Below are 26,503 nucleotides of genomic sequence, written 5' to 3'. Positions count from 1 at the left end.
TAGCACTATATGTGGAATAGAATGGTGGTTGTGGAGAAGACAAAAAGGAGAAGATAGTCTCACATCAACTAGGCGTATCAACGGGCTATGGAGATGCCCATCAATAGATATCAATGTGAGTGAGTAGGGATTGCCATGCAACGGATGCACTAGAGGTATAAGTGTATGAAAGCTCAACAAAAGAAACTAAGTGGGTGTGCATCCAACTCGCTTGCTCACGAAGACCTAGGGCATTTTGAGGAAGCCCATCATTGGAATATACAAGCCAAGTTCTATAATGTAAAATTACCACTAGTATATGAAAGTGACAACGTAGGAGACTCTCTATCATGAAGATCATGGTGCTACTTTGAAGCACAAGTGTGGTAAAAGGATAGTAGCATTGCCCCTTCCCTCTTGTTCTCTCATTTTTTATTTTTTTTGTTTGGGCCTTTTTCTTTTTTTATGGCCTCTTTTTTCCCCTGTTTTTTCTTTTCGTCCGGAGTCTAATCCCGACTTGTGGGGGAATCATAGTCTCCATCATCCTTTCCTCACTTGGGACAATGCTCTAATAATGATAATCATCACACTTTTATTTACTTCCAACTCAAGAATTACAACTCAATACTTAGAACGAAATATGACTCTATGTGAATGCCTCCGGCGGTGTACCGGGATATGCAATGAATCAAGAGTGACATGTATGAAAGAATTATAAAGGTGGCTTTGCCACAAATACGATATCAACTACATGATCATGCAAGGTAATATGACAATGATGAGACGTGTCAAACGAAACGGTGGTAAGTTGCATGGCAATATATCTCGGAATGGCTATGGAAATGCCATAATAAGTAGGTATGGTGGCTGTTTTGAGAAAGGTATATGGTGGGTGTATGATACCGGCGAAAGGTGCGCGGTATTAGAGAAGCTAGCAGCGGTGGAAGGGTGAGAGTGCGTATAATCCATGGACTCAACATTAGTCATAAAGAATTCACATACTTATTGCAAAAATCTATTAGTTATCGAAATAAAGTACTACGCGCATGCTCCTAGGGGGTAGATTGGTAGGAAAAGACCATCGCTCGTCCCTGACCGCCACTCATAAGGAAGACAGTCAAAAAATAAATCATGCTCCGACTTCATCACATAACGGTTCACCATACGTGCATGCTACGGGAATCACAAACTTTAACACAAGTATTTCTACAATCCACAATTACTCAACTAGCATGACTCTAATATCACCATCTTCATATCTCAAAACAATCATAAGGAATCAAACTTCTCATAGTATTCAATGCACTTTACATGAAAGTTTTTATTATATCCCTCTTGGATGCCTATCATATTAGGACTAAATTCATAACCGAAGCAAATTACCATGCTGTTTAAGACTCTCAAAATAATATAAGTGAAGTGCTAGCTCTTGAGCACTGTGTTGGTTTTCCCTTGAAGAGGAAAGGGTGATGCAGCAAAGTATCGTAAGTATTCCCCTCAGTTTTTGAGAACCAAGGTATCAATCTAGTAGGAGGCCACGCCCAAGTCCCTCGCACCTACACAAACAAATATAAACCTTGCAACCAACGCAATAAAGTGGTTGTCAATCCCTTCACGGTCACTTACGAAAGTGAGATCTGATAGATATGATAAGATAAGATTTTTGGTATTTTTATAATAAAGATGCAAAGTAAAATAAAAGGCAATAAAAATAGCTAAGTGTTGGAAGATTAATATGATGGAAAATAGACCCGGGGGCCATAGGTTTCACTAGTGGCTTCTCTTGAGAGCATAAGTATTACGGTGGGTGAACAAATTACTGTTGAGCAATTGATAGAACTGAGCATAGTTATGAGAATATCTAGGTATGATCATGTATATAGGCATCACGTCCGTGACAAGTAGACCGACTCCTGCCTGCATCTACTACTATTACTCCACACATCGACCGCTATCCAGCATGCATCTAGAGTATTAAGTTCAAAAGAACAGAGTAACGCTTTAAGTAAGATGACATGATGTAGAGGGATAAACTCATGCAATATGATATGAACCCCATCTTGTTATCCTCGATGGCAACAATACAATACGTGCCTTGCTGCCCCCGCTGTCACTGGGAAAGGACACCGCAAGATTGAACCCAAAGCTAAGCACTTCTCCCATTGCAAGAAAGATCAATCTAGTAGGCCAAACCAAACTGATAATTCGAAGAGACTTGCAAAGATAACCAATCATACATAAAAGAATTCAGAGGAGATTCAAATATTGTTCATAGATAAACTTGATCATAAACCCACAATTCATCGGTCTCAACAAACACACCGCAAAGGAAGATTACATCGAATAGATCTCCACGAGAATCGTGGAGAACTTTGTATTGAGATCCAAAAAGAGAGAAGAAGCCATCTAGCTAATAACTATGGACCCGAAGGTCTGAGGTAAACTACTCAGACATCATCGGAGAGGCTACGGTGTTGATGTAGAAGCCCTCCGTGATCAATGCCCCCTCCGGTAGGACGCCAGAAAAAGGCCCCAAGATGGGATCTCACGGGTACAGAAGGTTGCGACGGTGGAATTAGGTTTTCGTGGATGCTTCTGTTGGTTTGGGGGTACGTAGGTATATATAGGAGGAAGAAGTACGTCGGTGGAGCAACATGGGCCCCTCGAGGGTGGAGGGCGAGCCCAGGGGGTAGGCGCGCCCCCTGCCTCGTGCTCTCCTGGTTGATGTCTTGAGGTGGACTCCAAGTCCTCTGGATCACGTTTGTTCCGAAAATCACGTTCCCAAAGGTTTCATTCCGTTTGGACTCCGTTTGATATTCTTTTTCTGCGAAACTCTGAAATAGGCAAAAAACAGCAATTTGGGTTGGGCCTCCGGTTAATAGGTTAGTCCCAAAAATAATATAAAAGTGTATAGCAAAGCCCATTAATCATCCAAAATAGAATATAATATAGCATGAAGCAATAAAAAATTATAGATACGCTGGAGACGTATCAAGCATCCCCAAGCTTAATTCATGCTCGTCCTCGAGTAGGTAAATGATAAAAAACAGAATTTTTGATGCGGAATGCTACTTGGCATAATTTTTTAATGTAACCCTCTTAATTGTGTATGAATGTTCCGATCCGAAAGATTCAAGATAAAAGTTTAATATTGACATAAAAGCAATAATACTTCAAGCATACTAACTAAGAAATTATGTCTTCTCAAAATAACATGGCCAAAGAAAGTTCATCCCCACGAAATCATATAGTTTAGTCATGCTCCATTTTCGTCACACAAGAATGCTCTCATCATGCACAACCTCGATGACAAGCCAAGCAATTGTTTCATACTTTAGTAATCTCAAACTTTTTCAACCTTCACGCAATACATGAGCGTGAGCAATGGATATAGCACTATGGGTGAAATAGAATATAATGATGGGGGTTATGTGGAGAAGACAAAAAAGGATAAAGTCTCACATCAACGCGGCTAATCAATGGGCTATGGAGATGCCCATCGATTTATGTTAATGCAAGGAGTAGGGATTGCCATGCAACGGATGCACTAGAGCTATAAATGCATGAAAGCTCAACAAAAAGAAACTAAGTGGGTGTGCATCCAACTTGCTTGCTCACGAAGACCTAGGGCATTTGAGGAAGCCCATTGTTGGAATATACAAGCCAAGTTCTATAATGAAAAAATCCCACTAGTATATGAAAGTGACAAAACAAGAGACTCTCTATCATGAAAATCATGGTGCTACTTTGAAGCACAAGTGTGGAAAAAAGGATAGTAGCATTGTCCCTTTTTTTTGGGCCTTCTTTTTTTATTTGGCCTTTCTCTTTTTTTGGGACAATGCTCTATGAATGATGATCATCACACTTCTATTTATTTACAACTCAATACTAGAACAAGGTATGACTCTATAAGAATGCTTCCGGCGGTATACCGGGATAGGCAATGAATCAAGAGTGACATGTATGAAAAATTATGAACGGTGGCTTTGCCACAAATACGATGTCAACTACATGATCATGCAAAGCAATATGACAATGATGAACGTGTCATGATAAACATAACGGTGGAAAGTTGCATGGCAATATATCTCGGAATGGCTATGGAAATGCCATAATAGGTAGGTATGGTGGCTGTTTTGAGGAAGATATAAGGAGGTTTATGTGTGACAGAGCGTATCATATCACGGGGTTTGGATGCATTGGCGAAGTTTGCACCAACTCTTAATGTGAGAAAGGGAAATGCACGGTACCGAAGAGGCTAGCAATGATGGAAGGGTGAGAGTGCGTATAATCCATGGACTCAACATTAGTCATAAAGAACTCACATACTTATTGCAAAAAATCTACAAGTCATCAAAAACCAAGCACTACGCGCATGCTCCTAGGGGGATAGATTGGTAGGAAAAGACCATCGCTCGTCCCCGACCGCCACTCATAAGGAAGACAATCAAAGAACACCTCATGTTTCAAATTTGTTACATAACGTTTACCATACGGCATGCTACGGGACTTGCAAACTTCAACACAAGTATTTATCAATTCCACAACTACTCAACTAGCACAAATTTAATATCACTACCTCCATATCTCAAAACAATCATCAAGCATCAAACTTCTCTTAGTATTCAACACACTCATAAGAAAGTTTTTACTAGTCTTGAATACTTAGCATATTAGGATTAATTTCCCAATTTAAGCAAACTACCATGCTGTTTAATAATCTCAAAATAATATAAGTGATGCATGAGAGAATAATAGTTTCTATAAAACAAAACCACCGCCGTGCTCTAAAAGATATAAGTGAAGCACTAGAGCAAAAACTATATAGCTCAAAAGATATAAGCGAAGCGCATAGAGTATTCTAATAAATTCCGAATCATGTGTGTCTCTCTCAAAAGGTGTGTACAGCAAATATGATTGTGGTAAGCTAAAAAGCAAAGACTCAAATCATACAATACGCTCCAAGCAAAACACATATCATGTGGTGAATAAAAATATAGCTCCAAGTAAAGTTACCGACGGAAGTAGACGAAAGAGGGGATGCCTTCCGGGGCATCCCCAAGCTTTAGCTTTTTGGTGTCCTTAGATTATCTTGGGGTGCCATGGGAATCCCCAAGCTTAGGCTCTTGCCACTCCTTGTTCCATAATCCATCAAATCTTTTACCCAAAACTTGAAAACTTCACAACACAACACTTAACAGAAAATCTCGTGAGCTCCGTTAGCGAAAGAAAACAAAACACCACTTTAAGGTACTGTAATGAACTCATTATTTATTTATATTGGTGTTAAACCTACTGATTCCAACTTCTCTATGGTTTATAAACTATTTTACTAGCCATAGATTCATCAAAATAAGCAAACAACACGCGAAAAACAGAATCTGTCAAAAACAGAACAGTCTGTAATAATCTGTAACTAACGCAAACTTCTGGAACTCAAACAATTCAGCCAAAATAGGAAGACCTAGACAATTTGTTTATTGATCATCAGTAATTGGAATCAATATTTTATCACGTTCTGGTGATTTTTAACAATTGTTTTCGTGAACAGAGAGTTTCTGGAACTTTCAGCAAGATCAAATAACTATCATCCAAGAAGATCCTATAGGTTTAACTTGGCACAAGCACTAATTAAAACATAAAAACAAATCTAACCAGAGGCTAGATCAAAGATTTATTCCTAAACAGAAGCAAAAGGCAAAAAACTAAAAATAAAATTGGGTTGCCTCCCAATAAGCGCTATCGTTTAACGCCCCTAGTTAGGCATAAAAACAAGGATAGATCTAGGTATTGCCCTCTTTGGTAGGAAATCCATAAGTGGCTCTCATAATAGATTCATAAGGTAGTTTAATTTTCTTTCTAGGGAAGTGTTCCATGCCTTTCTTTAACGGAAATTGGAATCTAATATTTCCTTCCTTCATATCAATAATTGCACCAATCGTTCTAAGGAAAGGTCTACCAAGAATAATAGGACATGAACGATTGCAATCTATATCAAGAACAATAAAATCTACGGGTACATAATTCCTATTTGCAACAATAAGAACATCATTAATTCTTCCCATAGGTTTCTTAATAGTGGAATCCGCAAGGTGTAAGTTTAAAGAGCAATCATCAAATTCACGGAATCCTAACAAATCACACAAAGTTTTTGGAATTGTGGAAACACTTGCACCCAAATCACACAAAGCATACATTCATGATCTTTAATTTTAATTTTAATAGTAGGTTCCCACTCATCATAAAGTTTTCTAGGGATAGAAACTTCCAACTCAAGTTTTTCTTCATAAGATTGCATCAAAGCATCAACGATATGTTTAGTAAAAGCTTTATGTTGACTATAAGCATGTGGAGAATTTAGCACGGTTTGCAACAAGGAAATACAATCTATCAAAGAGCAATTATCATAATTAAATTCCTTGAAATCCAAAATAGTGGGTTTATTAATATCTAGAGTTTTGATCTCTTCAATCTCATTTTTACCAATTTTAGCATCAAGATCTAACAACTCCGAATTTTTGGAACGCCTTCTAGGTAAAGGTGAATCATATTCAGTCCCATCATTATCAAGATTCATATTGGAAAACAAAGATTTAATAGGGGACACATCAATAACTTTTATATCTTCATCTTTATTCTCAAAATTTTCCGGCTTAGCGGCCATCTTATTAACTAAGGTGGCCTGCTTTTCCGAAACTTCAGCTATTAATTTTTCGAGATGAGCAATCTGAGATTTCAAGCCATAAAATTCTTTAGACATATCATCGAGCTCTTTATTAATGTAACCCTTAAAGCTTTTTTGTTCCTTAAGCTCATTCCTAAAGAAACTATTATGCTCAAATTGTAAATTCATAAAACTCCTGACGTTGCTTTCGATCTCTTCTAACCTTTTAAGGTGAAGATCACCAAATCTAGGTAGAGCCATCGTGACAAGCAAGCAATCCAACACACGAGCAAACAAGAAGCGAGCAAAAAAGAGGCGAACGGAGAGAGGGCGAATAAAACGGCAAGGGTGAAGTGGGGGAGAGGAAAACGAGAGGCAAATGGCAAATAATGTAATGCGGGAGATAAGAGTTTGTGATGGGTACTTGGTATGTTGACTTTTGCGTATAGTCCCCGGCAACGGCGCCAGAAATGGCTCGTTGTCGGGAGTCAAATCTTGACTTGACTTCGCGTAAGCCTCCCCGGCAACGGCGCCAGAAATCCTTGTTTCTACCTCTTGAGAACTGCGTTGGTTTTCCCTTGAAGAGGAAAGGGTGATGCAGTAAAGTAGCATAAGTATTTCCCTCAGTTTTTTAGAACCAAGGTATCAATCCAGTAGGAGGCCACGCCCAAGTCCCTCGCACCTACACAAAAAAATATAAACCTCGCAACCAACGCAATAAAGGGGTTGTCAATCCCTTCACGATCACTTACGAAAGTGAGATCTGATAGATATGATAAGATAATATTTTTGGTATTTTTATAATAAAGATGCAAAGTAAAATAAAAGGCAATAAAAATAGCTAAGTGTTGGAAGATTAATATGATGGAAAATAGACCCGGGGGCCATAGGTTTCACTAGTGGCTTCTCTCGAGAGCATAAGTATTACGGTGGGTGAACAAATTACTGTTGAGCAATTGATAGAATTGAGCATAGTTATGAGAATATCTATGTATGATCATGTATATAGGCATCACGTCCGTGACAAGTAGACCGAGTCCTGCCTGCATCTACTACTATTACTCCACACATCGACCGCTATCCAGCATGCATCTAGAGTATTAAGTTCAAAAGAACAGAGTAACGCTTTAAGTAAGATGACATGATGTAGAGGGATAAACTCATGCAATATGATATAAACCCCATCTTGTTATCCTTGATGGCAACAATACAATACGTGCCTTGCTTCCCCTGCTGTCACTGGGAAAGGACACCGCAAGATTGAACCCAAAGCTAAGCACTTCTCCCATTGCAAGAAAGATCAATCTAGTAGGCCAAACCAAACTGATAATTCGAAGAGACTTGCAAATATAACCAATCATACATAAAAGAATTCAGAGGAGATTCAAATATTGTTCATAGATAAACTTGATCATAAACCCACCATTCATCGGTCTCAACAAACACACCGCAAAGGAAGATTACATCGAATAGATCTCCACGAGAATCGTGGAGAACTTTGTATTGAGATCCAAAAAGAGAGAAGAAGCCATCTAGCTAATAACTATGGACCCGAAGGTCTGAGGTAAACTACTTAGACATCATCGGAGAGGCTACGGTGTTGATGTAGAAGCCCTCCGTGATCAATGCCCCCTCCGGCAGGACGCCGGAAAAAGGCCCCAAGATGGGATCTCACGGGTACAGAAGGTTGCGGCGGTGGAATTAGGTTTTCGTGGATGCTTTTGTTGGTTTGGGGTACGTAGGTATATATAGGAGGAAGAAGTACGTCGGTGGAGCAACGTGGGCCCCACGAGGGTGGAGGGCGCGCCCCTGCCTCGTGCTCTCCTGGTTGATGTCTTGACGTGGACTCCAAGTCCTCTGGATCACGTTTGTTCCGAATATCACGTTCCCGAAGGTTTCATTCCGTTTGGACTCCGTTTGATATTCTTTTTCTGTGAAACTCTGAAATAGGCAAAAAACAGCAATTTGGGCTGGGCCTCCGGTTAATAGGTTAGTCCCCAAAATAATATAAAAGTGTATAACAAAGCCCATTAATCATCCAAAACAGAATATAATATAGCATGAAGCAATCAAAAATTATAGATACGTTGGAGACGTATCATGAAGCATGAGAGTTCATCTATTTCTTCAAAATAAAACTACCGCCATGCTCTAAGAAGATATAAGTGAAGCACTAGAGCAAACGACAAACTACTCCGAAAAATATAAGTGAAGATCAATGAGTAGTTGAATAATTATGTATCTATGTGAAGACTCTCTAACATTTAAGAATTTCAGATCTTGGTATTTTATTCAAACAGCAAGCAAAACAAAAGCAAATAAAATGACACTCCAAGCAAAACACATATCATGTGGTGAATAAAAATATAGCTCCAAGTAAAGTTACCGATGAATGAAGACGAAAGAGGGGATGCCATCCGGGGCATCCCCAAGCTTAGGCTCTTGGTTATCCTTGAATATTACCTTGGGGTGCCTTGGGATCCCCAAGCTTAGGCTCTTGCCACTCCTTATTCCATAGTCCATCGAATCTTTACCCAAAACTTGAAAACTTCACAACACAAAACTCAACAGAAAACTCGTAAGCTCCGTTAGTATAAGAAAACAAATCACTACTTAGGTACTGTTGTGAACTCATTCTAAATTCATATTGGTGTAATATCTACTGTATTCGAACTTCTCTATGGTTCATACCCTCCGATACTACTCATAGATTCATCAAAATAAGCAAATAGCACATAGAAAACAGAATCTGTCAAAAACAGAACAGTCTGTAGTAATCTGTATCATTCGAATACTTCTGGAACTCCAAAAATTCTGAAATAAATTGGTGGACCTGAGGAATTTCTCTATTAATCATCTGCAAAAAGAATAAACTTAAAAGTACTCTTCTGTAAAAAAAAATGGCAGCTAATCTCGTGAGCGCAAAAGTTTCTGTTTTTTACAGCAAGATCGTAAAGACTTCACCCAAGTCTTCCCAAAGGTTCTACTTGGCACAAACACTAATTAAAACATAAAAACACATCTAAATGGAGGCTAGATGAATTATTTATTACTAAACAGGGGCAAAAATCAAAGAACAAAAATAAAATTGGGTTGCCTCCCAACAAGCGCTAACGTTTAACGCCCGTGGCTAGGCATGATGATTTCAATGGTGCTCACATAAAAGATAAGAATTGAAACATAAAGAAAGCATCATGAAGAATATGACTAGCACATTTAAGTCTAACCCACTTCCTATGCATAGGGATTTTGTGAGCAAACAATTTATGGGAACAAGAATCAACTAGCATAGGAAAGCAAAACAAGCATAACTTCAAGATTTTAAGCACATAGAGAGAAAACTTGATATTATTGCAATTCCTACAAGCATATAATCCTCCCTCATAATAATTTTCAGTAGCATCATGAATGAATTCAACAATATAACCATCACATAAAGCATTCTTTTCATGATCTACAAGCATAGAATTTTTATTACTCTCCACATAAGCAAATTTCTTCTCATTCGGAGTAGTGAGAGTGTCATAAGAAACTCGAATACTATAAATTGTTTCCACATTGAAAGAATAAAGTGAAGAAAAAGGGTAATCATAATCACGACAAGTTTTATAAATATAATCATCACTACTTTTTATAGCATACGTATCATCAGAATAATTATCATAAGTAGCAACTTTGTTCTCATCATAATCGATTGAAACCTCTTCCAAGATAGTGGAATCATTACTAAATAAAGTCATGACCTCTCCAAATCCACTTTTATAATTATCACAATAAGATTCGGCACCCTCCAAAATAGTGGGATCATTACTTCCTAAAGTTGACACTCTCCAAACTCACTTTCATCAATATAATCATCATAAGTAGGAGGCATGCTATCATCATAATAAATTTGCATATCAAAACTTGGGGGACTAAAAATATCATATTCATTAAACATAGCATCCCCAAGCTTGGTACAAACATTAATTGCAGCAAATAAATTCTCAAACATGTCATTCTCATCAAACATGGCATCCCCAAGCTTGGGCCTTTTCATATCATAAGCATAATCACTCAGATCATTAATAGTATGGATGGCACCAATAGTATAGCAATTATCATCATCAAAATAAGTAGTAGGAGCAACATCATTTGGGAGGGGTACCTTTTTACCTTTGCTTCTCCGTCTTTTCTTTTTCTTCTTCGCATCATGTGTGGGTTTAATCCTCTTTTTGGAGCTCCTTATTAATGAGATTGGTTGAATAGAAAGCTCCTCCTCGTTACCTGATTCATCATAAGAAAGAATAGGAGGATATTGGGAAATCTCTTACCTTTCATTAGTATTCTCTTCATCTTCTATTTGTTTTCTTGCTTTATGTAATTGGCAATATAAGGATTTTTAATGCAATTCACCGCACAATACATATAAATTTCCTCTAGATCAAAATCAAGAACTTTATCAAGGACAAATTCTGGAAGATCCTTAGTTATACGTTTCATTTCTTCATAACCCACAAGCAAACTAAGTTCATTATGATGCACAAGGGAAATCAAGTCATCACAATTTTTGGACACGATTCGATGAAACAATTTGCATTGGATATTTAAATGACCATGGTCATTGCAAAGTTCACAAGGATGGCAAAGAAATTTTAAATTTTCAGCACAAACATCTAGCCTTTCTTGCAACCATTTAGTTTCTAAATACTTATGCCTCTTGCAAAATCTATCTTCCCTATTTGGTGTGTATTTGCAAACTCTATGCACTCCACAAAAATTGACATGCTTATAAGAGACATTTTCATCATGACTAGTGCAATCATCATTAGTACTATGGATATTCAAAGAGTTCATACTAATAGCATTGCAATCATGCTCATCATTCAAAGATTTAGTGCCAAACATTCTAATTCATTCTTCTTCTAACACTTTGGCACAATTATCGGAATCCTTATTTTCATGAAAGACATTAAAAAGATGAAGCATATGAGGCACCCTCAATTCCCACTTTTTGTAGTTTTCTTTTATAAACTAAACTAGTGATAAAACAAGAAACTAAAAGATTCGATTGCAAGATCTAAAGATATACCTTCAAGCACTAACCTCCCCGGCAACGGCGCCAGAAAAGAGCTTGATGTCTACTACGCAACCTTCTTCTTGTAGATGTTGTTGGGCCTCCAAGTGCAGAGGTTTGTAGGATAGTAGCAAATTTCCCTCAAGTGGATGACCTAAGGTTTATCAATCCATTGGGGGTTGAAGATGGTCTCTCAAACAACCCTGCAACCAAATAACAAAGAGTCTCTTGTGTCCCCAACACACCCAATACAATGGTAAATTGTATAGGTGCACTAGTTCGGCGTAGAGATGGTGATACAAGTGCAATATGGATGGTAGATATAGGTTTTTGTAATCTGAAAATATAAAAACGGCAAGGTAACTAATGATAAAAGTGAGTGTAAACGGTATTGCAATGCTAGGAAACAAGGCCTAGGGCTCATACTTTCACCAGTGCAAGTTCTCTCAACAATAATAACATAATTGGATCATATAATTATCCCTCAACATGCAACAAAGAGTCACTCCAAAGTCACTAATAGCGGAGAACAAACGAAGAGATTATGGTAGGGTACGAAACCACCTCAAAGTTATCCTTTCTTATTCAAGAGTACGTAGTAAAATAACACGAAGCTATTCTTTCCGTTCGATCTATCATAGAGTTCATACTAGAATAACACCTTAAGACACAAATCAACCAAAACCCTAATGTCACCTAGATACTCCAATGTCACCTCAAGTATCCGTGGGTATGATTATACGATATGCATCACACAATCTCAGATTCATCTATTCAACCAACACAAAGAACTTCAAAGAGTGCCCCAAAGTTTCTACCGGAGAGTCAAGACGAAAACATGTGCCAACCCCTATGCATAAGTTCACAATGTTACGGAACCCGCAAGTTGATCACCAAAACATACATCAAGTGGATCACGTGAATATCCCATTGTCACCATAGATAAGCACATGCAAGACATACCTCAAGTGTTCTCAAATCCTTAAAGACTCAATCCGATAAGAATACTTCAAAGGGAAAACTCAATCCATTACAAGAGAGTAGAGGGGGAGAAACATCATAAGATCCAACTATAATAGCAAAGCTCGCGATACATCAAGATCGTACCACCTCAAGAACACGAGAGAGAGAGAGAGATCAAACACATAGCTACCGGTACATACCCTCAGCCCCGAGGGTGAACTACTCCCTCCTCGTCATGGAGAGCACCGGGATGATGAAGATGGCCACCAGTGATGGATCCCCCCTCCGGCAGGGTGCTGGAACAGGGACCCGATTGGTTTTTGGTGGCTACAGAGGCTTGCGGCGGCGGAACTCCCGATCTAGGTTATGTTCTCGAAGTTTGGGTATATATAAGAGGTGTTGGCGTCGGGAACAAGTCAGGGGGGTCTCGGAGGCGGCCACGAGGTAGGGGGCGCGCCCCCACCCTCGTGGGTGCCTCGGGACTCTTCTGGCCCATCTCCAATACTCCGTGGGCTTATTCTGGTCCAAAAATAATCTCCATCAAATTTCAGGTCAATTGGACTCTGTTTGGTTTTCCTTTTCTGCAATACTCAAAAACAAGGAAAAAACAGAAACTGGCACTGGGCTCTAGGTTAATAGGTTAGTCCCAAAAATCATATAAAATAGCATATAAAACATCCTAGATGGATGATATAATAGCATGGAACAATCAAAAATTATAGATACATTGGAGACGTATCACACATCATTCTCCTAATGATGTGATCCCGTTCATCAAATGACAACACATCTCTATGGTTAGGAAACTTAAGCATCTTTGATTAACGAGCTAGTCTAGTAGAGGCTTACTAGGGACAAGGTGTTTTGTCTATGTATCCACACATGTATCAAGTTTCCGGTCAATACAATTCTAGGATGAATAATAAAAATCTATCATGATATAAGGAAATATAAAATAAAAACTTTATTATTGCCTCTAGGGCATATTTCCTTCATCTAGGAGACACCACTCTCCAAAAGGTAATAGACGGTGTGTTGATGATGAACTCCTTGCTCTTGTTCTTCAAATGGTAGTCTCCCAACACTCAACTCTCTCTCACAGATTTGGCTATGGTGGAAGAAAGATTTGAGTGGAAAGCAACTTGGGGAAGGCTAAAAATCAAGGTTCAAATGGTAGGAATGGAATCTCTTGATCTCAACACATGAGTAGTGGTTCTCTCTCAGAAAATGAATGGTGGAAGTGTAGGAACGCTCTGATAGCTCTCTCTTATGAGAAGGGGGGCTGGAGGGGTATATATAGCCTCCACACAAAATCCAACCGTTACACACTTTTGACCCATCTCGGTGGCACCGATTAGTAAACTCGGTGGCACCGATCAGTACAAAAATATGAACGTTAGGAATCTCGGTGGGACCGATGGGAACAACTCGGTGGGACCGATGTGCTAGGGCTTAGGTAAAACCTCGTCTCAATGGCACTGATTGCATGAACTCGGTGAGACCAAAGTGAAGCAATAAGGCAACAGAGAGTTGGCAAGCCATCTCGGTGAGACCGATTGCAATTCTCGATGAGACCGAAATAATTGCAACAAGTGACAGAGAGTTGGCAAGGCCATCTCGGTGAGACCGAGATCCATATCGGTGTGACCGAACTGTTAGGGTTTTGGCAGTGGCTATGTCAAGATGAACTCGGTGGCTCCGGATGAGAAATATCGGTTGGGCCGAGTTGGAGTTTAGGTTTTGGACATATTTGGATAAAGAAAGTGGTTGAGGGTTTTGGAGCAATATCACTAAGCACTTGAGCAACATGATCATTATGCAACTCCTCATCCCCTTTCAATAGTATTGGCTTTTCTATGGACTCAATGTGATCTTGGATCACTTACACAAAAATGTAGAGTCTTGAGCTTTTGCCAATCCTTGTCCTTATCATTTTGAGGGGTCCACATCTCTATGTCATGCCATGCCAATCATTGAACATCCTAAAATATTTATCTTGAATGGATATTAGTTCAATGAGATATATGTTGTTATGAATTATCAAAACCACCCGAAGATTAGTTGCACTTTCAAAGGTCCACCACTAGTGGTTGAGAAACGCCTTTGTGGTGTTGTCTCATGGGAAGAATATGGTGAGCATTTGTGGTGTTGGTGTGCTTTTGTGGTAATATACGTCCCTCCAATGGCAAGTAGCTTCCCTCCAAGGAAGTGAACATCGGCATACATCATTGTCTCCGGAGCTGCAATTGTCTCTAAATCTAACTCTTTACTTGTGGTTATTTGTCTCTTAATCTTTTTTTAGAACGAAGACGCAAGGAGCGTCCGGCTTTAAATTAATAAAGCCCACCGAACCGGCAGCATTCCGGTTTAGAACATAGAACAACCAACATCAGGCGAGGCCCACAATCTTAGTACATGCGACCGGCCGAAGCCTAAGATAAACTTAAAGTCTGAGAACGGTCGACCAAAAGGAGGTAGCCTCCCACAAAAGCACCATGGGGATCATTGAAATGCATCAGTCTGGATGGCGCGGATCCTCACCATGGCTTCCTCCATCCTCTCAGTGTCCCGCTGTTTCCCCAACGGCATCCAGGTCTGCAGGAACAAGTGGCATTTGAAAATAGTGTCAGCGGGGTGAGGTGGAAACTTGTGTTCGATAGTAATCTTATTATGGGTGGTCCAAAGCGACCACAACAACGCCCCTACGCAACTCCAAAGAACTCTAGCATAGCCGCCCCTATGAGCGCTGAGGATGGCACGTAACTCCCCACTAGAGTGAGGGTTCCAGTTTTGGCTGAAAGCTTCCCTAACGGCGCTCCAAGCAAAGCGGGCCAGATGGCAGTTAAAAAAGATGTGATTCGCATCTTCGTGCGCACCACAAATCGCACATGAGCCGTCTGACGGCCCGTTTCTTTTAGCCACGTTGTTGGACGAGGGGAGCCTATCATGAAACATTTGCCAAAGGAACACCTTAATTTTAAGGGGTATCGCCGCCTTCCATAGCCCCCGAGCTATGTCAAGTGTTGGCCCTCCGAAAGCTTGTCGTACAGAGACTTAACCGAAAATTTCCTGGAGCTAGTGAGGGACCAAGAAACATCATCCGGCTCGGAGTTTAGGGTGGTAGCTGACAGCTTAAGGCACAGCTCCTCCCAGGACGCGCGCTCGGCAGCTGAGAGGGGCGGATAAACGTGATCACTGGCGGGGATGAATGAAGCGCGTCTGGAACTAGGGTTTCGGGGTTCGAAGCTAAACAATATAGCGTCAAGTAGCTTTGCCATAACGGAGCGGTCCCGTACCAAGAATCAAGCCAAAACCGAGTAGACCTCCCATCATTAACCCGAAACTGAGCACCTAGAGCGAAAGCCGGCTTAACTGCCTGGATCCCATTCCAGAAAGTCAAGCCCTTGGCTTTGGAGGTGGGAAAATTCCCGTCGGGAAAGTATTTCGCCCTAAGGATCTCAGCCCAAAGCCCCTGCTCATTTTTCGCCAGCTTCCAAACCCACTTAGTTAGAAGGGCCACGTTCATAAGTTTGGAGTTAAGGATTCCCAATCTCCCAAACTTCTTAGGCCTGCAAATCGCCGCCTATTTCACTAAGTGGTACTTATTTTTGGTCCCGGTCCCTTCCCAAAAGAACTTTGACCTAGGGGTGTCTAGCTTGGCATGCATGCCGTCAGCAAGGAGAAACATCCCCATGGTAAACAGAGGTAGAGAGGAGAGGCTAGTGTTTGTTAGGATAAGCCTGGCAGCGGAGGACATGAACCTACCGCGCCAAGGGCTTACCCTATTCGCCACCTTTCCGTAAAGGGGCTCCCACTCGTGGATGGATATGTGTTTGTCCGAGATCGGGAGGCCCAGGTACTTAATTGGAAAGCTCCCAAGCTTGCAATTAAGGAGATTGGCCACACGGGTCGCCTCCGGGCCAGCCATCCCAATGGCGATAACCTCACTTTTGAGGAAGTTAATCTTGAGGCCCGAAATTACTTCGAAAGCGAGGAGGATGAGCTTGATGGAAGCAATGCTATGGTCATCGGGCTCAAAGAGCAGTATCGTGTCGTCCACATATTGGAGGTGCGAGACACCACCTTGGATGAGGTGGCTTATCACTCCGCGTATATGCCCGGCACCCTTGGCCTTGTCGATGATGGCCGAGAGGGCGTCCGCAACCAGGTTAAAGATCAAGGGAGAGATGGGGTCTCCTTGTCTTAAGCCACGCTTGTTCCGGAAGAAGTTCCCTACTTCTTCGTTAATGGACACCGCAGTTTGGCCCCCCGAGACCAGTTGCATGATGCGGTGGATGAAGCTTGATTCAAATCCCTTTCAAATCAGAACCTCTCGAATGAACTCCCAGTTCACTCGATCGTAGGCCTTCTCAAAGTTGAGTTTGAAAATCATGGCCTGCTATTTAGTACGCTTTAGCTCGTGAATAATTTCTTGCAAAACTATCGATCCCTCTAGGATGTTGCGCCCTTTGAGAAAATCCATTTGGCCCCGGTTAATCACGCGTTGTGCTACGAGGGCGAGCCTAGTTGAGTAAGCCTTAGTGCAAATTTTGAAGGGCACGTTGATCAGGGTGATCGGCTAGTATTGCTTGATCGGGTCGGCCCCTTTGACCTTTGGTATCAAACTAATGACACCGAAGATCAGACGCGATATGTCTACCGAGCCTAGCGCAAACCCGTTGATGATGTCGTAAAACAACCCTTTCAACATTGGCCAAAACCTCTTGAAAAAAGGCACCGGCCAGCCGTTTGGACTAGGTGCCGTATCCGACTTCATAGAGCCGATGCCCTGGTCAATTTCCTCCGTGGAGAAGGAGAGGGCTAGCAAATCATTCTCGGCCTGCGAGACGCGTTCTTCCTGCCCCCACAGGTCAGAGCGCAGTCGCAACGGTTTCTCCTCTGTTGTTCCCAACAGGCCAAGGAAGAAGTCGTAAATGTGGGCGGAAATCTCATCTTGGAGAACTAGCACCCCTTGCTCGGATTGGAGCCTAAGGATCGTGCATTTGCGTTTACAGCCGTTAGCATAAGCATGGAAGTAGCCCGTATTTGCGTTGCCCTTCGTGACCCACTTGATACCCCCCTACGACGCCAGTACTCTTCTTCTTCCCTAAGAATTGAGAGCACCTGGTTTTCGAGGGCGTAGCGGTTAGTCCATTCCGCTTCCGAAAACGCACCTGCGTCGGCCAGGATATCAAGCTGCTTGATTTCCTCTAACAGAGCTTCCCTAGCTCTTTTGGCCTCGCTCCCGTGGTTGGCACCCCATCCGCGGAGGAAGGAGCGCAGCGAACCTGCCGCTGTGATCCAACATTCCATAGGGCCACGCTGCCAACCAGCCGAGGAGATCGCAAGCTCCCAGCGTCCGGTCACTAAAGGGATAAAACCCTCAACTTCTAACCAACCAGTTTCGAAGTAGAAACGGGGGCTACGCTTGATCCTAGCTTCCCCAAAAGTTAGGATGAGCGGAACATGGTCAGAACCAATGCGCGTTCCGGTCGTGAGAGTACATAACGGGAAGAGAACTTCCCAGTCCGACGTGATAAACACCCTGTCTAGCACACTGCGCACCAGAGTTAATTGCTTGTTAGTCCAGGTATACTTGGCGCCGGTCCTGGCCACTTCCCTAAGTGCCATAGCGGCAACATCATTATTGAACATCGACACCCGATGCCAGTCGATATTACTATTGTTCTTGTCTGCGGCTAACCGAATGAGATTGAAATCGCCTCCCAGGATGATGGGAATGGCGTCGGCTTGCTTGGCCCCTACCAAAGCTTGGATTTCCCCTAGGAAATCAGCCAACCGAGAGTGATCTGCTGGGCCGTAGACACAAACGATGGCCAAAGAAGACAACGAGATGCGGTGCTTAATCGTAACAGAAATGAAAAATGAGCCATGCTCCCAAGATACAACATCGCAAATATCATTATTACAACCCAACAGCAAGCCACCAGAGTGGCCAGATGATGGCACCCAATTCCAAGAAAAGCGCTGGAGAGGGTCATAAGCCGAGAGGTCTCTAAAGGTAAAATCGGGTTTGATCGTTTCCTGGAGCGCTACCACGTCAATTCTTTCTCGCGCCATGTACTCTCTAAGTTGGGAGCGTCGACCAGCGTGCCCACATAATCTTTACTTGCATTATATTGTGCTTGCTTACTTTGCTACTTGTTGTTGTTGAATATATATTGCTTGCACTAGATTCACCTTTGTAATTTTTTTGCGGGAAATCTTCCGATCTATTCATCTTCAATCATGGCAGTACAGCGAATACCAAAAATAATAAAAATTACATCCAGATCCGTAGACCACTTAGCGACGACTACAAGCACTGAAGCGAGCCAAAGGCCCGCCGCCATCATCGCCCCTCCATCGTCGGAGTCAGGCACAACTTGTTGTAGTACACAGTCGGGAAGTCGTCGTGCTAAGGCCCCATAGGACCAGCGCACCAGAACAACAATCGCCGCGGATGAAGAATAACATAGATCGGAAGGATCCAATCCGAATACACACGAACGTAGACGAACACAAACGAGATACGTGCAAATCCACCAAAGATAGATCCGCCGGAGACACACCTCCACACGCCCACCAACGATGCTACACGCACCACTGGAACGGGGGCTAGGCGGGGAGACCTTTATTCCATCTCCAGAAAGCCGTCGCCATTTTCGTATTCCTGAGCAGAACGCAAACCCTAACAAAATTAAAAGAAATGACTAAAAGCGAAGCCCTCCCGCCGGTCCTTGGCAGGATCCACCGCGTCTCCATGGCCCTAGGGCCACCGGAGACGAGGCGGACCTGCGTCGGAGCCGGCGAGAGGCAGAAACCCTAGCTGCTTTTTTTAGGAGGAGGAAGAGGCGGCGGCCGTGAGATTTGTAGATTCATCTTTGTAATTGATAGGCTCATTTTCATATTTCGCATTATTGCCTAGAATTGTTATGTAAGAATTAAAATTTATAATTGTACCTGTTCTCCCCCTTTAGGTCCATATCAACCCATTCATCAACCCGGAACGATCATGTCCCTTCTATCATCCTAAGAACGAGCATATTTTCTTCTTATCTCTTCCATATGTATACATTCTTAGAATCAATAGAAACCGTCTTTCAATCTCGTTTAACTCTAGCAAAATTTTAGTGGAGATAGCACTAGGCCTCTCCACTGCCCCGTCACTTTCATCCACAAGCGTGCGTCGAAAACCCATTGTCAAGCGCAATTTCTCTGCTAGTGGCGTTTGCTTTAACTTCCAGGTCCAATATTGTATCCCTTTTTGTGGAATGAGTCTTCTTCTTTTCTTTAGAAAATTTTTGTACGGCCTTGATTTTTTTTAGGGGAAAAAAAGGATACGGCCTTGATGAGTGGTCGTACGTTGGTACTACTACGACGATATCCTGTTAAACCCTGGACACGTCACGCTGCCACGAACCCCAGCGAATTGAACCCACTCTAACGACACATTAACTAGATTGATCAATGGGATCGATGGCGCCATTGATGCACCTGGCCCCAGCCCCATCCGCCCACATTTAACGCCCATTACTCGGCCGCCCCGCACGGCGCGTCATGGTCTGGATGCGTCGCGTCCCGCGTTGCTCGCCGGCACGAGGCCCCGACTCGTAACTAATCGCCCGAACGTACAGGCACAGGTACAGGGTGCAGCCATCTGACGCGAACACATCGCGCCGACCAGGCGATGCACCTTGCCTGCGCTGCGCGGCCGGTCGACGGCCGCGGTGTGGTCGCCATCGAGGCGGAGACGGGACGTGACCACCGGCTGAGCTCTCAGCGGCGCGCGGCGCGCGGCAGCAAGAGCAGTCAGGTATAGTACGGTCCAGCCCGTATGCCCGTCGCGTCCAGTCCCATCTGACGCGTCGCTTGCTCGGGCTGGCTGCGCATTGGGCAGCCACAGAGAGCTCACGTGCCCTCGACACCCTCGGGCCCCACCGCAGAGTGCCGCGCCACGCAGGACCCACGTGTGCTCCGTTCCGTTATGCGTGTCTGGGTTGTCGGGCCTACCCGCGCGCCCGCCGGCGGCGGTGGCCATGGAACCAAGCAGAGGTGATCAGCGGAGCTGTAGGGGGTAGTACTCCCGCCATTATTGCATTATTAAACTATATTTCTCTCCACCGGATCATACTACTACCTCCGTCCTCGTTTATTGATCCCATTGTATTTTATGTGAAATTTTGACCATAAATTTAACTAACAAAATGTCTATGCATGTCACAAAAATCTATATCTTTGAAAATGTTTAAATACGAATCCAATAATATAATTTTTTTAATGCATTAATATTTTGTTAGTTAAATATTTGGTTAAAATTTGGCACGGATTACAAAGTGGACCAATATACGAGGACAGAGGTAGTAGTAGTGTAGTGGGACTAGGGCATCTTCGCCGACCATCAAATCGCCACAAACATGTGGACCAAGGTGTCTGACAATGAGTCGACACCGTGTCCACGTCGATCCATGCCGTCTTCACCACATGCGCGTACATATTTTAACAATGTCATGGAGGAGAAGCAGACGGTGACGGCGTTCTGGCTCGCGCAAGAGGACCGGCGCTACAACCCTGCTCTCCTCGCGTATCCGGATGGTGGAAAGGGCAATGTACGGTGAGTTCGTTAGCGGAGGACCTCGACTTTGTCAAGCAAAAACAAGCGCTTTACGAGGCTACGCGCAGTAGCGCTCACGTCGGCTGCAACACAATCTTGGACGCGAAGGCGACGCGGGCTAGGGGATAGCGAACAGGAACATGGGCAACTCCGCGTCGTTCGCGCGGTTTGCGTTGGGCTACGACGACGACGAGGTTTGCTCGTCTGTGTCGCTCGTGGACCTCACTCTACCGGCGACGTCCACACGACTGACTCCGACGAGGAAGAGCAGGAGGTCGGACATGGATCTTGGCATATCTCGTTTCCCATGCGGGGAAGCTCCGTGTCCCATGTCCTACTCTTCCCCTTGCTGGCGATTCGCAAGTTCACTTCTCGGAGCTCATGGCTACTGAGCTCGCCAGACATGGGGAACACAGGACGTGGAACAGAGATGCCTCCATGGCCGGCAAAGATGCTGAGCTCGTCGGACATGGGGAAGATGGGACGTGGAACAGGGACGCCTCCATGGCCGGCAAAGATTTATAAAATGTTATGTTCATTTTTGCTTAATAAAATATATTAAAAATGCCATGAGTTTGGTTCGATTTAAATAAAATCATCTGGCTTGCATGAAAATTGTCTAGTTTGATCAAATTATGTTTGCAATGTGTCTGGATGTCTGATGATAGGGTTGGATGGCCGGCTCCGTATCACTATTCGTGAACGCGAACGCGGACATATACTATGTCCGTTTAGGAGGTAGCGTAGGCGATGCCCTCACGAGCCATATATAGGGCTGAAGACGAGTCGACTTCAAATGAGTTGGACTAGTGCTCAGCTCAACTTCAAATGAGTTGCACTAGTGCTCGGCTCAAGTTATACTAAGATTTCAACGAAATGTAAGATCAAGTTGTAGAAAGTAGCTCGTGCTCTGCTTGTAACTATTTTGAGTGGGTTTAGAGCTAAATAAGTTTTTTTTCTTCCAATAATTTAGAGGAACATTTGTAACAAAAAAGGCCACAACACAACATAAGAACGCACTATAAAATATTATTCCCTACCAGATAAGGATTTAGTAAAAATATATCAGAGATCATGGATGAACTAGCAAGAAAATAAAATGAACATGTGTCTATTCTTAAACTTTAGAAAAAAATAAGATATTTAACACACGGCTATTAAAGCCTAACTTGTTATCAATCAAGCTTTAATGTTTTTGCTAGTAGATAAAATCAAGAAAAATCATACACAACACATATAATTATAAATTATCCTTTTTTTAATAGATACCAGAAATACTTAATATAATTATATTTTATCAAGGTATAGAGCGAGCCAATGTTGCGTCAAGATTGGCTTGTCTCTCGATCGAGTTACATAGAGTAGTCATCCACTGTTCATTTCTTTTTCAGTCAATTTTGAACCACTCACGAGCCCTCGAGCTTTTCTTACAGCCTTATCCACACAGACACAAGGCAAGCACACATTAGGCATGTATTAGCAGTTAATAAGACTATCTTATCTTAAGCCCGTCATGTATTTGTTACAAGACAATATAAAATACTGTACAATGAGTTATTTCTTCGTCTTATTTTTAATAATAAAATATCTCTAAATATGTGGTGAGACAATTACTAATAAAGGGTTAAAATAGGACATGCCTTTTCTTTAATTGTAAGACTCTTGTTATTTGATCAGGGGTTAAAAAAAATCATTTATCACTTTACATGGACTCCGCCGCTATAAAAGGCGGTGCCCCGCGGTCTCGTCCTCCCAAACTCAAACTGCACTTGACTTTCCAGCTCAATCCGTCCTTTCATTTGGCCTCCTAGTGTTTCGGCCTCAGCGCGAGAACGAGGGAAAAGTACGTGCACGTACGTTGACATGGCTCCATCCGAGGAGTGCGGCTGGCTGCTGTACGTTTCCCTCGCCGCCAAATGCTGCGCCAACGGCGACGGCGAGCCTTACCGAGTGGTAGGCTTTGTTGCCGTTCTCCTCGCCGCCTTCGTCGTCACGTCGCTCCTGCGCTGGGCGTCTCAGGGTGGTGCGGCGTGGGGGAGGTATTGGTGGACGAGGAAGGGTCTGGGCATTGGCGAGGCCCGTATCCCGGGGCCACGGGGCTTCCCCGTGATCGGCAGCATGGGCCTCATGACCGGCCTCGCGCACCGGAAGCTCGCGGCGGCGGCGGCGGGAAACGTCAGGCGCCGGCGGCTCATGGCGTTCTCCATGGGGGAGACCCGGGTGGTGGTGACCGCCGACCCTGACGTGGCGAGAGAGCTGCTGGCTAGCCCGGCGTTCGCCGACCGGCCGGTCAAGGAGTCCGCCTACGGGCTTATGTTCCATCGCGCCATCGGGTTCGCCCCCTACGGCGCCTACTGGCGCACGCTCCGCCGCGTGTCGTCCTCGCACCTCTTCTCGCCGCGGCAGGTGGCCGCCTCCGCCGCGCAGCGCGCAGTGATCGCACGCCAGATGGTGGATGCCATGAGGCCCGTCGGCGGCGCTGGCGTCAAGCACGTCGAGGCGCGGCGGTTCCTGAAACGCGCGTCGCTGCACAACGTGATGTGGTCCGTTTTCGGCCGGAGGTACGAGCTGGACGAGGCCGGGAGCGGGGAGGCCGCGGAGCTCAAGAGTCTGGTCGACGAAGGCTACGACCTGCTCGGCCAGCTCAATTGGTCCGACCACCTCCCGTGGCTCGCACGCTTCGACCCGCAGAAGATCCGGTCCAGGTGCTCCGCCCTGGTCCCCCGCGTGAACTGCTTCGTCGGCAGGATCATCGACGAGCACCGTGCCGCCCGGAACGACGACGCCGACGCCGTGGTAGACTTCACCGACGTCCTGCTGTCCCTCCAAGGCAGCGACAAGCTCTCCGACGCCGACATGATCGCCGTCCTCTGGGTATGTTCGTTCATACGCTTAAATGGAAAACACGAATGAACACTTAAATAGATATGCATGTGTCCGATAATTAGCTTGCTCATAACGAGAAATGTTTTCTGTGTGGGTTGCAGGAGATGATCTTTCGTGGCACCGACACCGTGGCAGTGGTGATCGAATGGGTGCTGGCCCGGCTGGTGCTGCACCAGGACGTGCAGGCGAGGGTCCACGAGGAGCTGGACCGGGTGGTCGGGCCGAACCGGGCCGTGACCGAGTCGGACGCCGCCTCGCTCGTCTTTCTCCAGGCCGTGGTCAAGGAGGTCCTGCGCCTTCACCCACCAGGCCCACTGCTGTCGTGGGCGCGGCTTGCCACGTCAGACGTCCACGTAGATGGGTTACTTGTCCCCGCGGGGACCACTGTCATGGTCAACATGTGGGCCATAACCCACGACCCAGTCGTGTGGGACAAGCCGGCGGAGTTCAAGCCAGAACGGTTCCTCGCCGGGCCATCGTCGGACCACGCCGCCGCCGGCGCTGAGTTCTCTTTAACGGGTTCCGATCTCAGGCTCGCGCCGTTCGGGTCGGGCAGGCGGAGCTGCCCCGGCAAGTCGCTCGCGATCGCCACCGTCGGATTCTGGGTTGCCACGCTGCTGCACGAGTTCGAGTGGACGCCGCCGTCGTCCGACGGGCCAGGTGGCGTGGACTTGTCTGAGGTGCTGGGGCTGTCGTGTGAGATGGCAGCTCCGCTGGAGGCAAGGCTGAGGCCGAGGCGTGCTGTGTGATGACGTGGCTGGGCCATGCGGGCAGGGTAGACGTTGGCCTCTTCTTCTTTACTACTATCAGTGCGTGTAGTGTAGTGGTAATGTAGTGTCCCGCTTTGGAAATGTACCTGCTACTACAATAGGTCCGGCCCTGGTACGTGTACTGCTGTCCTTTACTGTTCTTAGCAGGGTAGATGTTTAATTGCGTAGTTATGAGCTACTATCAGGAAGTGAGTGTGACAGTTTTCTTGTGCTTCCGGTTTGCTGCCTAGAGATGTACTACTACAAGTTCCTATGTAAAAATATTTATTTTAATGCAAGTATCAGTTGTGTTAGAGTTGATCTCACGTTGTCATTGACCGAGAGAATAGGGGGAGTCTTTTCCCATTTTTGTGCTTTGATCGGAGGCACGCCAAAACTAACGTTCGGTTTCGGTCTCTGGTTCCTTAGCACTATCACGTATATAAAAAGAGAACGTACACATTTGCATAGGTGAGATATACGGGCTAGACCCCACAGACTCCTAACCACCGATCCATAAAAGGAAGTGTTAGGGTCAGTTCTTTTGGCGGCTTAAAAAATAAGCCGCCTCCTCCCTCGCTTTTCCCATAAGCCATTAGCATCATTTATTGAGGCTTTTGAACTAGTTATGAGATAACTAATTTAGAAGCCTCAAATTCTTTTGGGATCAACTTATTTTTTAAGCTGGGGAGAGGTAGCTTATTTGTTAAGCCGCCCAAAAAAATGGTTAAAAGGGCTAGAAGACCGTCTACCACCGCCGGCCACCATATCAGTGCTGGCGGCTTCCTGCTGCCACCAGCGATCAGCTGCTTTATCTCCACCAACGGATGGCACGAGGGCCATGTCAGTGACTCTCCCTGCTGCCATCTATGTCACCCAGGTGGTGCTGCCCTTCTTCCTCGACCATGCCTTTACTGCCGGAGACCCCAAGGTGCAGCCATGGGCTATCTTCTATTGGTCCCTGCCAATCACGGTTAGTCACTACTATTTCGCATAAGAGGTGTTCTAATCATGAGATTAAGTTCATGTGTTAAAGTTAATCCAAAAAAATTATATCTAACAAGTTGTATCTACCACATGTTTTCAATAAAAAGACAGTGTTGAGAACTAAGGAACGCTTTTGTATATTCCTGTTTATTCTCTTATTAGTTTGTATATATGCGTCCCGTCCCGTGAGATAGCACCATCTGACTGGTCGGAAGCACAGTTCAAAAGGAAATAGTTTGCCGGCCTCAATCATTGCCAATCACATTCCGGCAGGTCAATAATTAAATTATGTTACTGTATCAGGCTGCGCATCAAGATCGATGGATCACAGGATCGCTTGGTTGTTGCTTGTCGTCTGGCCGCTGACGAAGTCAAGAAAACGATGTCGCTACAGTACACAAGAATAACACCTGAGAGATGATCTTCTGAAATTGACATCATCGACGGAGCTAGCCAGATCTTTTTTATCGCCTCGCGCGCGGACGGATGAGATCGGCTTCAGCCACTTGATTCGGGATAGCGGCAGCGAATAATATATGGAAATAATATATATACGGATCCAAGCAAATCGGCCGCGATTTGATGCTTTTTCGGTCTGTTGGTGT

The 26,503-nt window shown here is 44.3% G+C and overlaps 1 protein-coding gene across 1 annotated transcript; it reads left to right on the top strand.

Annotated features, from left to right (window-relative positions):
* Positions 1-23,027: 23,027 nt before the first annotated feature.
* On the top strand, positions 23,028-25,225 carry LOC109752924 (cytochrome P450 78A9). Its single transcript, XM_020311851.4, has 2 exons — positions 23,028-24,150; positions 24,264-25,225. Exons 1-2 carry the CDS (start codon positions 23,140-23,142, stop codon positions 24,909-24,911), a joined length of 1,659 nt encoding a protein of 552 aa, XP_020167440.1. The 5' UTR covers positions 23,028-23,139; the 3' UTR covers positions 24,912-25,225.
* Positions 25,226-26,503: the final 1,278 nt, after the last annotated feature.

This window comes from Aegilops tauschii, chromosome 7, assembly GCF_002575655.3.
Source record: "Aegilops tauschii subsp. strangulata cultivar AL8/78 chromosome 7, Aet v6.0, whole genome shotgun sequence".
Classification (NCBI taxonomy): Eukaryota; Viridiplantae; Streptophyta; class Magnoliopsida; order Poales; family Poaceae; genus Aegilops; species Aegilops tauschii.
Note: the sequence above shows the minus strand (reverse complement) of the source record. Positions and strands in the feature narration are given on the sequence as shown.

Coding starts and splice junctions, on each gene's coding strand:
- LOC109752924 (XM_020311851.4), top strand. CDS start 23,140: ATGGCTCCATCCGAGGAGTGCGGCTGGCTGCTGTACGTTTCCCTCGCC. Junction 24,151..24,263: donor ACATGATCGCCGTCCTCTGG/GTATGTTCGTTC, acceptor TGTGGGTTGCAG/GAGATGATCTTTCGTGGCAC.